We start from the raw sequence: 13180 nt of genomic DNA, 5'->3' as shown, positions 1-13180 counted from the left end.
ATCACAGGCATTAAAAAAAAACCTTCTTTAATGTTTAAACTCTTAATAAATCCAACACCTGCTTGATAGCCATATAGTACTATGTCTTACACTCCACTGTGGTACATAAAATCTTTAAATACATAATGCTTATATAGCTTATCTGTGCTTTTCAAACACCAATTCAAGATCCCTCAATGGTGGCCTTCGTTTTGTGACATTTACAGCCACTAATGCAACATAGATAAGCTGTGTAAGACAAAGTGGAGTGTGACTCAGCACTATATGACTATCAAGCAGGTGTTGTACTTATTAAAAGTTTAAACATTAAAGAAGGTTTGAAGGCCAAATTTCAGCGAATAATAATAAACTTTTATTAATTTTAACAGGGGTTGCCATTCAACAGATTACAGGGATTTGGAAAGATTATACTAAATTGAATTATACTTTTTGGTGGAATTCAGCGTGTCATATTTATAAAATGGAAAGGGTATTTGTTCTGCAACAAGGCAATTATAATAAGTTTAAAAAGATTTGGGGGCCATTGGCGATTTATTCTGATGATCAGACGTCTTAAACTCCTAAATATTGGACAAGATAAAGGGGGGTGGGATTATGAAGGATAATAATTGATAATTGTTATTTATTAGTATATGGGTGGGAGGGGTGGGTTTCTTATATAATTATCTATTTGGAATATTACAAATAAGGATGTCAAGTGATTAATTAAGATATTTATGAATGATTGTTGTACACTTGTTGTAATTTTTGAAAATGAATAAAGATTTAAAAAAAAGAAGGTTTGAAGGGGTTTTTTTTATGCCCGTGATGGACGTTCTTAAGTAGAGCTAATTTCTACAACAACAAAAAACAAAACCTTGGTCTTCACAGTTAGACAAGTTCCTGCTGAACCAGAACGTACACAGGTAAGGCTAGACTCAGGGCACTGGTCTTTGACCTACGGACTGCTGGGCACGAAGAACCACTGGTCTGACCCAGCAGCGGCACTTCTTATGTTCTTAACTGAAGCTTTTTCCTTCAAACTGAGTGTGTTGATAAGGTGAGATTGTTTTTTTGGGTTGATGCATTGCTTTATACTCGAGTCCATCTATATATTTTTGTTTTGGAGTTGAAATAATTAGCATGTATTTTTGACCTTCTATGTGCAGATTCACTTTATACATGATTATTGATAACATGACTAGTTGTGTGGTCTCCAGAACAGGTTTGGGAAGCCCCCATCAGTCTTGCCTTCAACCATTTAATGCTTTGCATATGTGGAAATAACCACTTCTATAGTCAGTATTGCCATTCACATCTGGACAGAGTTCTGCTCATTACTTTGTGACATTTGTCTTATGCTTATTTTAGTTATGCCTGGTTTATAGTGACCAAAGAAAATATTTAATCACAAACTTTTCCTAATGATTCAAGTCCCAGCTGTGCAGTAAACAAGCACCAGAGTTTGACGCTGTCCATAGCCTGGTCCTATTTCCTGCCAAGCAAAATAATAGCCTGATGGGAATGACTGTCTAAGCTCCTCCCTGGGTCTCCACCACTGAATCTCGTTTACATTTACATTTCCTCTCTGAGCTTCTATCATTTTAATAGCAGATCATATTCATATAAGATACATTAATCTGGAGACTGGTATCTGATATAAGTTGGCAGCCAAGACTAACATAGTCTGCCCATTCCAAGTATCCCCTCCCCTGAATTTACTCCCTTAAAGATCCCACGTGAGTATCCCATTTTCTCTTAAAATCCGTCACACTGCTGGCCTTCATCACCTGGAGTGGGAGTCTGTTCCAATGATCCATTTCATTAATGGATGCCTCTTATAGTATAATAACCTCATCACAGCATCTTTGAATAATGCTAGCAGTATTTAGAATTAGAACCTTCTGTGCTTGATTTTTTTATTTTCAAAATGCATAAAGTGTCACTGGGAGGAGACTTGTTTTTGTAGTTATATACAAAAAATGAGATCTTTGACATTGCCCTGTGGAGCCATGTCTGGACAACATTCAACGCAACCAGAGTGAAGGTTGTGCAGGCCAGGATAGATGAAGTATCTCAAGACTCACATCCGCTATTGGCAAGCTTCCCTAAATAAGGGCAGTGGTCCATGTTCCTGGTGGGGCTCAATGAGTCTGCCAAGAGTTTGCAGTCTTGGCTTCTCAGAGACAGGAATCTGAAGTGTTTTGATGACATGATATAAAAAAACAGCTTTGTAAATCAAAACTTGTAATAAAAGTGTAATGCTAATGATGAAGGGAAAAGGAAGACTTCCTTTGTTTTTAGAATAATGTTAACTTTAAAGGAACATTGATTCTTCCACTGCATCATATCTGTTATATGGTAGGTATATTACCCACATTTTTTTTTCTCCATTTGGGGCAGGAAAAGTAAGACAAACTTTGCATTATGAGTGGGGAAAATCAGATAGATTGCTGCTGCAATCTGCTGCCACAGAGAAAAACGTTGACTAGATGGCTGGTAGATTGCATATAGGAAGAACTGAATGGAGAATGCATGCTGGCAGTGGCGGAATCATACAAATGGCTTTTTTCTGCCATCATGCTTCTGTGTTTCATGGTCTCTACTGATATCAAGTACAGAAAGGTCAGCAGTCTTTCTGTGAGTAGCTCAGAAGTAGGGGGCATGGAAAGCATTAAGCTCAATGTGATGGAGAACTGTGAATAAATCCCCTCTGTGTGATACTGCTTATTAGCAGGGCTTCCTAAACCTGCCTTGGTGACTTCACAGCCAGTTGGCTGCATTGGTAGCTCACTTGAGTATCTGTATAGTGTGTAAACTGCTTTAGTTGTGCCATAGAAAAGGTGGTATATTAGATGCATGACTCATCAGCCTCTGGGATAGAAATTGCAGATCTGCAAAATGGAGTTCAGTCCATACATTCACATCTCATTATTTGGTAAGAGATTTTCAGTGCATGGTCATTCTCTATTCGGGAACTTCTTATGAGTTTTAGAATCCAACTCCATTGCCCTTAAGTTCCATATTTCTTTATCATCCCTCCAGACCTGCTCAGAACGGATGAGTTTACGCTTCTCTGCCAGCAGATGAAGACTGAGAACACATTGACTTTTGGCAATAGTACAAGTGGGCTGTACAGTCCCATCTACAGTCAGTCTGTTCTCATTCTCCAGCAGGTGGAGGTGGTAAGCCTGTGCAGTCTTTCCTCTGGTTAGTTAAGACCTATTGGATCTGATTAGTGGCCTCTTTGTCCCTGTTTTTGTTGGCCGGAGAGAGCTTGGGGGACCCTTTTGGGGTCCGTCCAACCTTTTGGGTGCCACACTCAGGCGGATGAGTCTCTCCCCTCATTTTCCCCCCATCTCCCCAAATTTTGATTAGAGGTGCCTCAACTCTATGCCTTGCCACAGTTCAGGCAAAGGCTACAGCTTTGAGAGCCTGTGGGGTCTGCTCAAAAAATCCTGATTTTTTTGCTAACCGGCACTTACTTTTTCCTCCCTAGCTGTTTACAATGAGCACTTTAAAGAGGCTGAAAAAGTGCTCATTATGATCCCAACAAGCGGTGGATGTGACCGGCACAGACCCTGCCCTGTCGTTTTGTTCGGTGTTTTTCGTGAAGAGTACTTTTTTCTGTGGTATCTTGCCTTGGTTTTTTGGGGAGTATAGTAAGAGCAGTGGCGTTTAGTTCATCTGGCTTAGCTGGTGAACTGTGGGGACACCTTGAAGGTTCTTGTTCTAGTCAGTATCCAAAAGCGTCTCCCTGTCCAATCCAGACAACTTCTTTGTCTTCTCCATATGAGAGTGGAGTTGGTATGTTAATAGTTCCAGGTCCTTTAGTTCTTAGTTAGTTCCTGTCAGACTGATTGTAGATGGGACTGCACAGTCCGCTTGTACTACTGCCAAATGTCAATGTGTTTCAGTCTCCACCTGCTGGCAGAGGAGCGTAAACCCATCTGTCCTGTGCCAGTCTGGAGGGATTAAAAGAAAGAAAATTAGCAGGTAAGAACCTAATTTCTCCTTAGTTGCCTTGTCATTCTGTAGAACAAAGAGGAAGGGGGTTTTGAGTTTTTCTGCAGAGAATATTTATTTGTTTGTTTGGGTTTTTATCCTGTTCTCCCCAACGAGCTCAGAACAGGTTACAGGTTAACACACATAATATACAGTTAATAGGAGTTCTATTGTATATTTCAATATAAGTATTGTGTGTTATTCATATTGTGAGTGCAGTTTTGCTGCTATTTCTGTCACAGTATATTGGCCCTGCTAGTAGAGTAGTGGTTAATAGAATGAACCATGATTTCATTTCCTTCTGATGCTAGATTGCAGTATAACCTCCTTAATGTAGTCTCTCCTTTTTTTTGTTTCTTTAGATGGAGAAGGATGAGACCGTGAGTGATTCTTCGCCACACATAGCCAATATTGGAAGACTAGTAGAGGTAGGTATCCCTGGGCACCCAACATCCAGTATGCCTCGGAAAATTCAGAGAGAGTGAGGCACTGAACAAATCCACCAAAGCAAAGACAGTAAATTCAGTGAAAGACACAAATGCATTAAGACTTTTCAGGCTTCATATGCAGCTGGTGCAATCAGTGTTGTGCTGACCACTGCTGGTGTTAAGCCTGAAAATTCAGTGCTGGGCCATTTCTGGATATTGGGAGCTGGTGAAAAGTGACATTTGGGCACTTAACCAACTATGGTCTCTAGAATAAGCTCTGTTATTGTCTGTTGTAACCTATTTGTTGTCATGACTAGTCTGTCTTCAAACGATTGCGAATGTCAATTTGTAAGCTGTTCTGAGCTTCTGGGAGAACAGGATAGAAATCGAAATAAATAAAATGAAGAAATGCATAAAGATAGGATTGTGTTTTAGGTGGTCAGTCCTAGTATGGCAACTCTTAGGTTTTTACCTTACCGGTTAAATTGTAACTCTGCCCACAAAACACCCCCTTCACAGCTGATTGAAACATTTTGAATATCAGGCCCTTCATTTTTGTTCTACTTGGAAAGTTGCCCTTGATTTGCCAGTCCAGTCATGGATCAGGGGTGGTGCTGGGCAGATCTTTAGCTGAACCTCATATAAGGCAGCATTATCAAACTTGTAGAAATATATAAAATGTATTATGCTGAGAACGATGACTTAGGTCAAGGCTAAAGGAGGAGACCGTCAGAGGAAAGTAGATGTCTTGCTCAATCCACACCAGTGGTGTTACTTTTCAAATGTGCACAGACCAGTTGTTTCCCCTGTTCAAAATTTTAATTAAAACTGAGTGTGTACAGGAGAGACTGTTTAAAGTAAGCTTATTTATATACTAAAGACCTGAGGCAGGTAGCAAAGCATAAAACATAAAATGCAATCAAAGGTAAAAGCAGCTTATAATAACCAGAGGAACCACATCATATAGATAGAGAGAGAGTGAGTGTACAAGTTAAATTACAGATCATAAAAGGTCCTGGACACTCCTGAGCCTCCTAGGTTGGAAGTTCCTCAAACTGGACATATTTCCTTGTTTGATGTAGAGAATATCATAACTGCAACTGAGGGCATGGCTTAGAACAGGGTTCTCAAAGTCCCTCCTTGAGGGCCGCAATCCAGTTGGGTTCTCAGGATTTCCCCAATGAATATGCATGAGATCTATGTGCATGCACTGCTTTCAATGCATATTCATTGGGGAAATCCTGAAAACCCGACTGGAATACGGCCCTCAAGGAGGGACTTTGAGATCCCTGGCTTAGAAGATCAGTGTTTCTAAAGAAATTGTGACGAAATTGAAGGAGATTGGCAGAAACATCCAGTTGGAAAGTCCTGGTGCTGCAAGTCTCTGTAGGCCAGTGGAGTGGCAGCAATTAAAAATCATTTGCAGGTTTAGAGTCTCTTTTAGATGTTTGGAAGGTTTAATCGAAATTGGACGTATGCAGTGCTTCATACATTAAACATGTAAGACACAATCCCTGCTCAATAGAGCTTACAATCTAATCAAAACAGACACGAGATGGTGGGGTGAAGGGCATTGCTTGTGTATTTTCCTAGAACCTACCTTCACAGCAGAGTTTCAGGTTCAGGAGAGACAGGTCAAGTATTTGAGTCACGGAGTAATGTAATTTTGTAGGAAGAGATGATGCCGCTCTCTCTTCAGAAGAGCAAGAGAAACAAGTGGAGGTCGTTATGGAATGGTGTATGAGGCTGGGTTTGGACCATCCCAACTTTCTTCACCAAGGGTAAAAACCTTCTGAGTGGTTATAGTTATATGGTGTAGTAGCCTTACTTGCGTACAGCGTATCAATTAGACCCTGAGCAGGAAAGTCGGAGTGCACAAAAAATGGCAAGAAGGGGCTTTGTGCCTAGATCCTGAAGTACAAGGGTTTCCATCATAATTCCTCTTGACGGAGACCTTTCTCCATGCTGTGGAAACCCGAGCAGGACTAATTCATCAGCAGAGACCCAGAAGGGCTGAAATTTATTCCATCTCTTTTTTTTCCATCCCAGGATATGGAAAATAAGATCCGAAGCACACTCAACGAGATCTATTTTGGGAAAACCAAGGACATTGTTAATGGACTGAGGTAATGTGGCAGGTTGTCTGAGCCCCTTTTCATGTCTCAATTGATTACCATCACTGATCTCCCGCTTTACAGGGGAAATTTCAGAACAATTAATTGCTTGCATTTTAGGATGAACATTTTTATAACACACATATCTAATTTTAGGCTTTATTAAAAACAATTTATACCTAAGCGGCTCACAACACACAATCAGAATGTTAAAACATACAAAATTCTCATTGCCTCCATCAAAATATTACTATCCAGTCATTTGAAAGCTTTCATAAACAAAGTAGTTTTCAGTACTTCCTTACACTTTTATAAATTCAAAAGTGCTCTTAATGGTCCTGTCAATTTATTCCATAATGACACTCCTGCTGTTAATATTGTGTTTTCATAATGGTGACCCAGCACTAGGTATCAGTAACATAGCACCTACCTACCTTTTGTCACCCTGGCTGCACTCACTTTGTATGCAATTTGATTGGCTCAGCCGTAGTCAGTTTTGAAGAGGCAAAAGTCTGCACCTGAGCCCTTGGCATAAAAGATCTGCACATCAACCGGGATTTCATCATCAAGACTCACTAATTCCCGGTTCATGTGCACAGTTTATTTCCTTTTTGTCTTTATACAACTCATAAAATATCTGCAGCATCTGTACTTCCCTCTAGAGCACAGGTTCTCAGAGTACCTATGATGGCCATGCCTGAGACAGTGGAGGTAGTGAATGCAGATTCATTGTAGAAATCCCAAAAACTAAACACTGGGTGGAGAACCTCTGCTCTGCAGAACCTGTCCATTCTCCCTATAGTAATGTCTATGGACTCTGTCCCTCACCATAAAGGTCTGCCATGTTGTTCCTCCAGTGAAAGGTCCACAGTGTGCAATGTTTGTCCACCTTCTCAGTACAGCGAGGACCGCAGTGTCCAGTTCTTCTCACATGCCTCACACCTCGGTTGTACCTGGCAAGGTCCACAGTATCCACACCTCCACCCTACATCCCTTTTTCTCTTGCTTTCTTTTCTCAGGAATTGTTTCTTATTCATAATGTCAGTGCGGTAGATCTAAAGAGAGTCTACCTGCTTATGAAGAGCATGTTACCTCAGATTCACTCTTCTTTTTTTAAAATTCTTTATTCATTTTAAATCATACAAGTGTACAGAAATACATCCATTATAATTTCAATATAACACTTGAAAATCTTTACCATGTCATCTAGAACAAAAATATATATCCCCCTCCCTCCCTCCCTTCTTAAAATAATTTAAACAAAAGCTCACCTTAAAATATACTATTAATGTCACTCTTCTTTAATGGACAATTGTATTCATAGGCTAAATTGTTTTCTGGGTTCTTAGCCTGCAAGTGACAACAGGGCAAACAGAAGCAGAGCCCTGTGATTCACTGAGCAAAATGGATTAATAACACAACTGGTAGGGAAGAGTCCGCTTGCATCTCAGATCTGTGATTATTACTGGAGAAGGGAAGAGAGTGTTAACTCTTCAGCCATCCCTGAAGCTCTAATGTTCATACAGTAATTAGCATTCCAGCACGCAGAGTTTATCATGAAAACATTGATACATCTCGCATATGAGAAAAAAATAAAAGTACCCGCCAATTTAGACAGCTTTTATTGGGCTCCAAGATGCATCAGTAATAGATAATGACCACTGGTTTAGAAATAGACTGTGGTGTACCCACGCCCTCCGCGCTTCCTTACTTTTGCTTTCTGATAGCCTGGTGTAAACGCAGCGTTGCAGTGCAGCAGTTGTCTTCTTTCAAAATATTTAGGGATGCCAAACACAATACACAGTGAAGGAACCTTCTTAGTATTAGGGGTTCTCAGTCCCCACTGGCTCCTATGGCAAAGTGTGAAACTGGCACCAGGTTCCAGGTAGGGTTAAACCGATTTGTGGGCATAGAACACATTCCACTAAGAACCGATACATTGTACTGATGTGGGGATAATACTGTAGAAGCAGAAACCAAACCGTGTAATTATATCTTTCACCCACTCAAGATCCTTCCCACCACATGAAGGCAAATGAGCTCACGTCTTTTCTCTGGCTCGTATGTTTAAGCTCTCTAGTCTCATCGTGGGAGGTGTGCCAGTGCTTCCTTTGCAGTGGTTTCTTGAATCCAGCACCCACCTGAGGGAAAATATCTGGACACCAGAGATCTGTATGTCTGGGTTCGTTTTGTTCTCTTCTGTGCTTCTCTCACTTCTAAACTACTTTCTGTAGATCAATTGATGCTATCCCCGACAACCAAAAATATAAACAGCTGCAGAGGGAACTTTCTCAAGTCCTGACTCAACGGCAGATCTACATTCAACCCGATAATTAATCCAGCCAAGGTACCCACTGCCTGAGAGTTGTGAGATCCCCATGCTAAACCAGAACTCACTAAGACCAAGGGTGGGAAGGGATTCCTGATTGCTGCATGAAGCCATTGCATTTTGCCTTATGTTTTACTGTTGTGTTTAAGCCAGAACTAACCCCTAATGTTCACTAGTTTCTGCAGGCATCTTGAGCACTGGGAATTGGGATGGGGTCCAAGCCATTCAATCCAGAGACAGGGAGTTGCATGTGTGTTGTTGATGAGCTGGAAGTAGATTTGATCCTGCATGATGCATTAAAATCTTTGACTCCTGAAGAACCTTGCCAGCTAGAGTTGGATTTTCATTTCACTCAGGTCTGCATCCTAAAGAAGTCTTTAGATGTGATGCCAGCTGCTTGCACTTTGAGAATGTGCAAAGGTCTGACATTACAATGGTATTTTTGCAGTGTCTGAATGCTTGGGCAGTATTACAAGTATAATTTGGTCTTTGTACAAAAGCTGTTGCAGACATGGAATATCGAATCTCCCAGGGGATTTTCTATGGAGCCTTCCCACACTTAAGAGCTCGGGAGGTTTTGCTCTTGTCTAGCAACAGAGTACCGTTTGTTCATACAGAGGGTGTCTTTTCTCTCGCGCTTCAGCGATAAATGTAGAAAAATGGTTGAATCAGCACAAAGTAGAAAGTTGCAACCTGCATTGCCTACCTGCATTAGCTACTGACCACGTCTGAGGTACGAATTTCACACTGGGGCAGGTTTCTTTATGGCTCCAGTTCCTGTGCACTTTAGTGAGGATTATTTTTCATGTTTCCTCTGTCCAGAATGTAAGCTGTTCCTTCTTGATTGTGTGTATTTTCTTTTCATTTGGTTGGTTGGGCGTTTTGGGGTTTTTTGCCATATTGGTGGCATAATTTTGGAAACCAGCCTGAGATGATGATGACTCTTTGACTTTCTTTCAAGGTCATTTCAGTTAGATCTTTATCTTGCTCTGAAATTTCTTTATTAGATTCTTCATCTGCCTCCTCTTTGTAGTACAACCAGAGTACTTTATATATTACATACAGGGACTTCTCTGTCCCTAATTGGCTCACAGTGTAAGTACAGTATTTTTCACACTATAACCATAACAGGAAGAAAACAAGAAAAAAAACATTCTGAACCAAATTGTGTACTAATATATTTAATAAAATATGCCAGGCTATGCACCCAGCCCCCTCACTCCCTGCCAGGCTCTGCACCCAACCCCACACTCCTTGCCAGGCTCTGCACCCTGTCCCCCTTCCCTACCAGGCTCTGCACCCAGCCCATCCCTGCCAGGCTATGCACCCTGTCCCCCCACCTTATCCTTTACCCTGTCCTCCCTCTGGTGGTTTAGTGGTAGGCCAGGACAGGGTACAGGGCAGGTCTAGTGGTATAGGGCAGGCCTAAGTGGTAGGCAGTCCCAGCCCCCCTCCCCCTGGTACCTTTAAATTCTGGTGGTCCAGCAGTGTATCGGCAAGAGCGAGCTTTCCACGCTCCTGCCCCTCCCTCGCTGGACGGCTGCCTCCTCATATCTTGCGGCCAGCGGCGCACAAGGCAGAGCGAACTTTCCACACTCCAGCCTGGCCCCGTACTGCTCTCTGAATGGCTGCCATCAGTTCTTAAGGGACTTGCAAGAACTGATGACAGCCATTCAGGGAGAGGCGTGGGGCCAGGCTGGAGCAGCAAAAGCTCGCTCCTGCCTTGTGAGCTGTTGGCTGCAAGATATGAAGAAGCAGCTGTCCAGCTGGACCATCAGAATTTAAAGGTACGGCCGGGGGGGGGGGGGAAATTATTATACACTCCATAAGACACACAGACATTTCCTCCCACTTATGGGGGAAAAGTGTGCCTTATGGAGTGAAAAAATATGGTAATTTCTGTCCTTTCTAACTTATTATGGCTGATGGGATGGGATTTCAGGATTTAGCTCTCACATTTTTTCAGTCATAGCTCAAGGTGTGTTACATTCAGGTAAGTATTTCCCTCTCCTCAGAGAGTTTGTACCTGAGGTATCAGAAGAGGCAGCAGTGCTGAACAGTCAAATACATTGTCAGTCACGTAATGCCTTCTGCTGCCCATCCATTTTCCTTTGCCTCGTGCTTCCTGAGAGAGATCCCTTGCCTTTTGCCCATTCAGAATCATCTCTGAGGCAAAGGGAATGAATTTTCACTGAGTAGGCATGTGCCTAGGATACTTATGGCAGTATGATCCCAAAGAGAACCTGATAACATGCCTGGTCAAGCAAGTGTCCCTCCTTCTTACAGGACAGTTGCCCCACCTTTTTGGTATGCCAACCAGGAAAAATACTGAGAGCATTTCAGTAAATTAGTGATTGGTATTGATAATACCAATTAGGGGAGATGAATTGTATTCGTTCCTCTCCGGAAAGGGAGTATAAGGTCATAACATAGGTTATCTATATGTCCACTTCTAGTTCACAACCTGTCATGTTTCACTGCTTACACATTTTTCCTGGTATATTTCTTCACCAGGAATGAAGTAACCACCACATTCTCCCCACATGCACATTCCTGTCAAGATGCTTTGTCAGATGTTTGGAATTTGTTTCTCTGGCCGAAGGGGATCCTGTCTTTCAATGCATTACTTCTAATTGCTGTCATTTTTTCACCTTCCTTTCTTCCACAGGTCCGTTCAGACGTTTGCAGACAAATCAAAACAAGACGCTCTTAAAAATGACCTGGTGGAAGCCTTGAAGAGAAAGCAGCAGAGTTAAAATGGTTTCCATTCAAATTGAAGACATGCCATGCACTCATTCTAATTTCTTAGACTTTATTTCTCACCCCCCCCCCTTCTCAGTTGCCTTTTTGTCATGACAGTCCATAAATAAGTTGAATGAATTGAAATGAAATGTCAGAGTCTGCATCAGGTTATCCATCCATTGCCATTGAGTCCTATTAATAAAATTGTAGAAACTTTTTCAGTCTCTGCCGTCACTTTATGCCATGCCATGGTGGACATCACATACTCTGTTTTGCCTTCTCCACCTCATCCCAACATCCAGTTAGTGTCATAAAATATGTGTTCATTTGTCTGTCTGTCTCTTTCCTTCCCTGCCCACCTCCTTTTTGCTACATTGGTGTAAAAAATGTAAAAGAAAAATTATTATTAGTGTGGTGTGAAAGAGAAGTGGGATGGGGCAAAAAGTTATTTCATGGGGTCGTGGGAGGAATGATGGGATGCGGGGGGAGATAGATCCCAGCAATTGTATTATACAAATGATCTTTTTCATTGATGATCCGCCTGGCGCTATGCCCGCCTCAGCCTTGGTCGCACAGTGCGTTTCTGGAGATTTTTAGAGAATGCAATGGTGGGGCTTTGGGGATATTTGGTTTTGTTCTTATTTTGTAAAGCTTATACTGAAATCAGCATCTACTTGAACCTCCATATACTAAAAATAAAATGGTATTAAAAAAAAAAGTAATAAAAGAAACTGGGAAGCAGTGAACCACCTGGTCTGTCATGTTTTATTTCATCTTTGGGAAGAGAAAAAAGAGGTGTGGTTTGTCTTCAGTTCAAGTCTTTGTGCATCTGTGATGTTTTCAGCTTCCGTTTTCTTGGCTTATGTTTATGACTTGCTCTCAACACTTGGCTGCTGATGCACCTTGTGTAGATGATGTGATGTGAGGCCCAGACTGTCCCTATCAGCTATAATGCTGTCTACTACAGGCCTCGGCAATTCTCCTTGACATAGTGCAAACCTTTTACACAGCACTCCTGGAAATTCTGTTGGCTATCATATCATTACAAAAAAAGAGCCTTTTAGGGCAGGAAACTGCAGCACTTTAGTGTAGCGGTTTACCTCCACCCTGGCCCCAAAATATCCCTGAAGGCCCAGTGGCCTACCCCTTTGTCTCTGACTTGCCCTGATTGCACCAAAAATACACCTGGAGCCTAAATATCATCCCCCCCCCCAAAAAAAAACAAAACAACCACCCAACAAAACCCTTCTGACTAACCCCAGAACTCTCAAATTGAACCTTTGAAGAAGCATTATTTAGGATGGCAGGAATGAGGATTGTTTCTGACTTTAAAGGTGCACTTCGAGGCGCAGGGGACGTAATTGGTGCCCTGGGATTTTAAAAAAATCTTTTATTGAAAAAAAAAGAATAGCCAGTAATACAACTGTTGTATCATAGTTCTTTGATACAATGCACACAGACTCATAATTAAAAAAACTAGAACAATCCCAAAAGTCACCTCCCTTTTTCCCTGGGGGCTTAGCTAATACAACAAAAAAAATCCTGTATTCAGTCATGGGTTCCCTGAGATTCATGCCAGGTGA

At 41.6% G+C, this 13180-nt stretch overlaps 1 protein-coding gene across 3 annotated transcripts in view; it reads left to right on the top strand.

The window, feature by feature from the left end:
- Positions 1-12346, top strand: part of CAPZB (capping actin protein of muscle Z-line subunit beta) — a 73356-nt gene extending 61010 nt beyond the window's left edge. For 2 of the 3 annotated variants that reach the window (XM_033921300.1, XM_033921301.1), the window contains exons 7-10: positions 4347-4412; positions 6462-6538; positions 8761-8873; positions 11524-12343. In XM_033921300.1, the coding sequence (XP_033777191.1) occupies positions 4347-4412; positions 6462-6538; positions 8761-8863 (246 nt within the window). In that variant the 3' untranslated portion in view covers positions 8864-8873; positions 11524-12343. Of the gene's footprint in view, positions 1-4346; positions 4413-6461; positions 6539-8760; positions 8874-11523 lie in introns of all 3 variants that reach the window. The other variant, XM_033921302.1, reaches the window with a different exon arrangement.
- Positions 12347-13180: the final 834 nt, after the last annotated feature.

This window comes from Geotrypetes seraphini, chromosome 15 (genome assembly GCF_902459505.1).
Source record: "Geotrypetes seraphini chromosome 15, aGeoSer1.1, whole genome shotgun sequence".
Taxonomy (NCBI): Eukaryota; Metazoa; Chordata; class Amphibia; order Gymnophiona; family Dermophiidae; genus Geotrypetes; species Geotrypetes seraphini.
The sequence above is the reverse complement of the archived record's forward strand: the minus strand, read 5'-3'. Positions and strand labels throughout refer to the sequence as shown.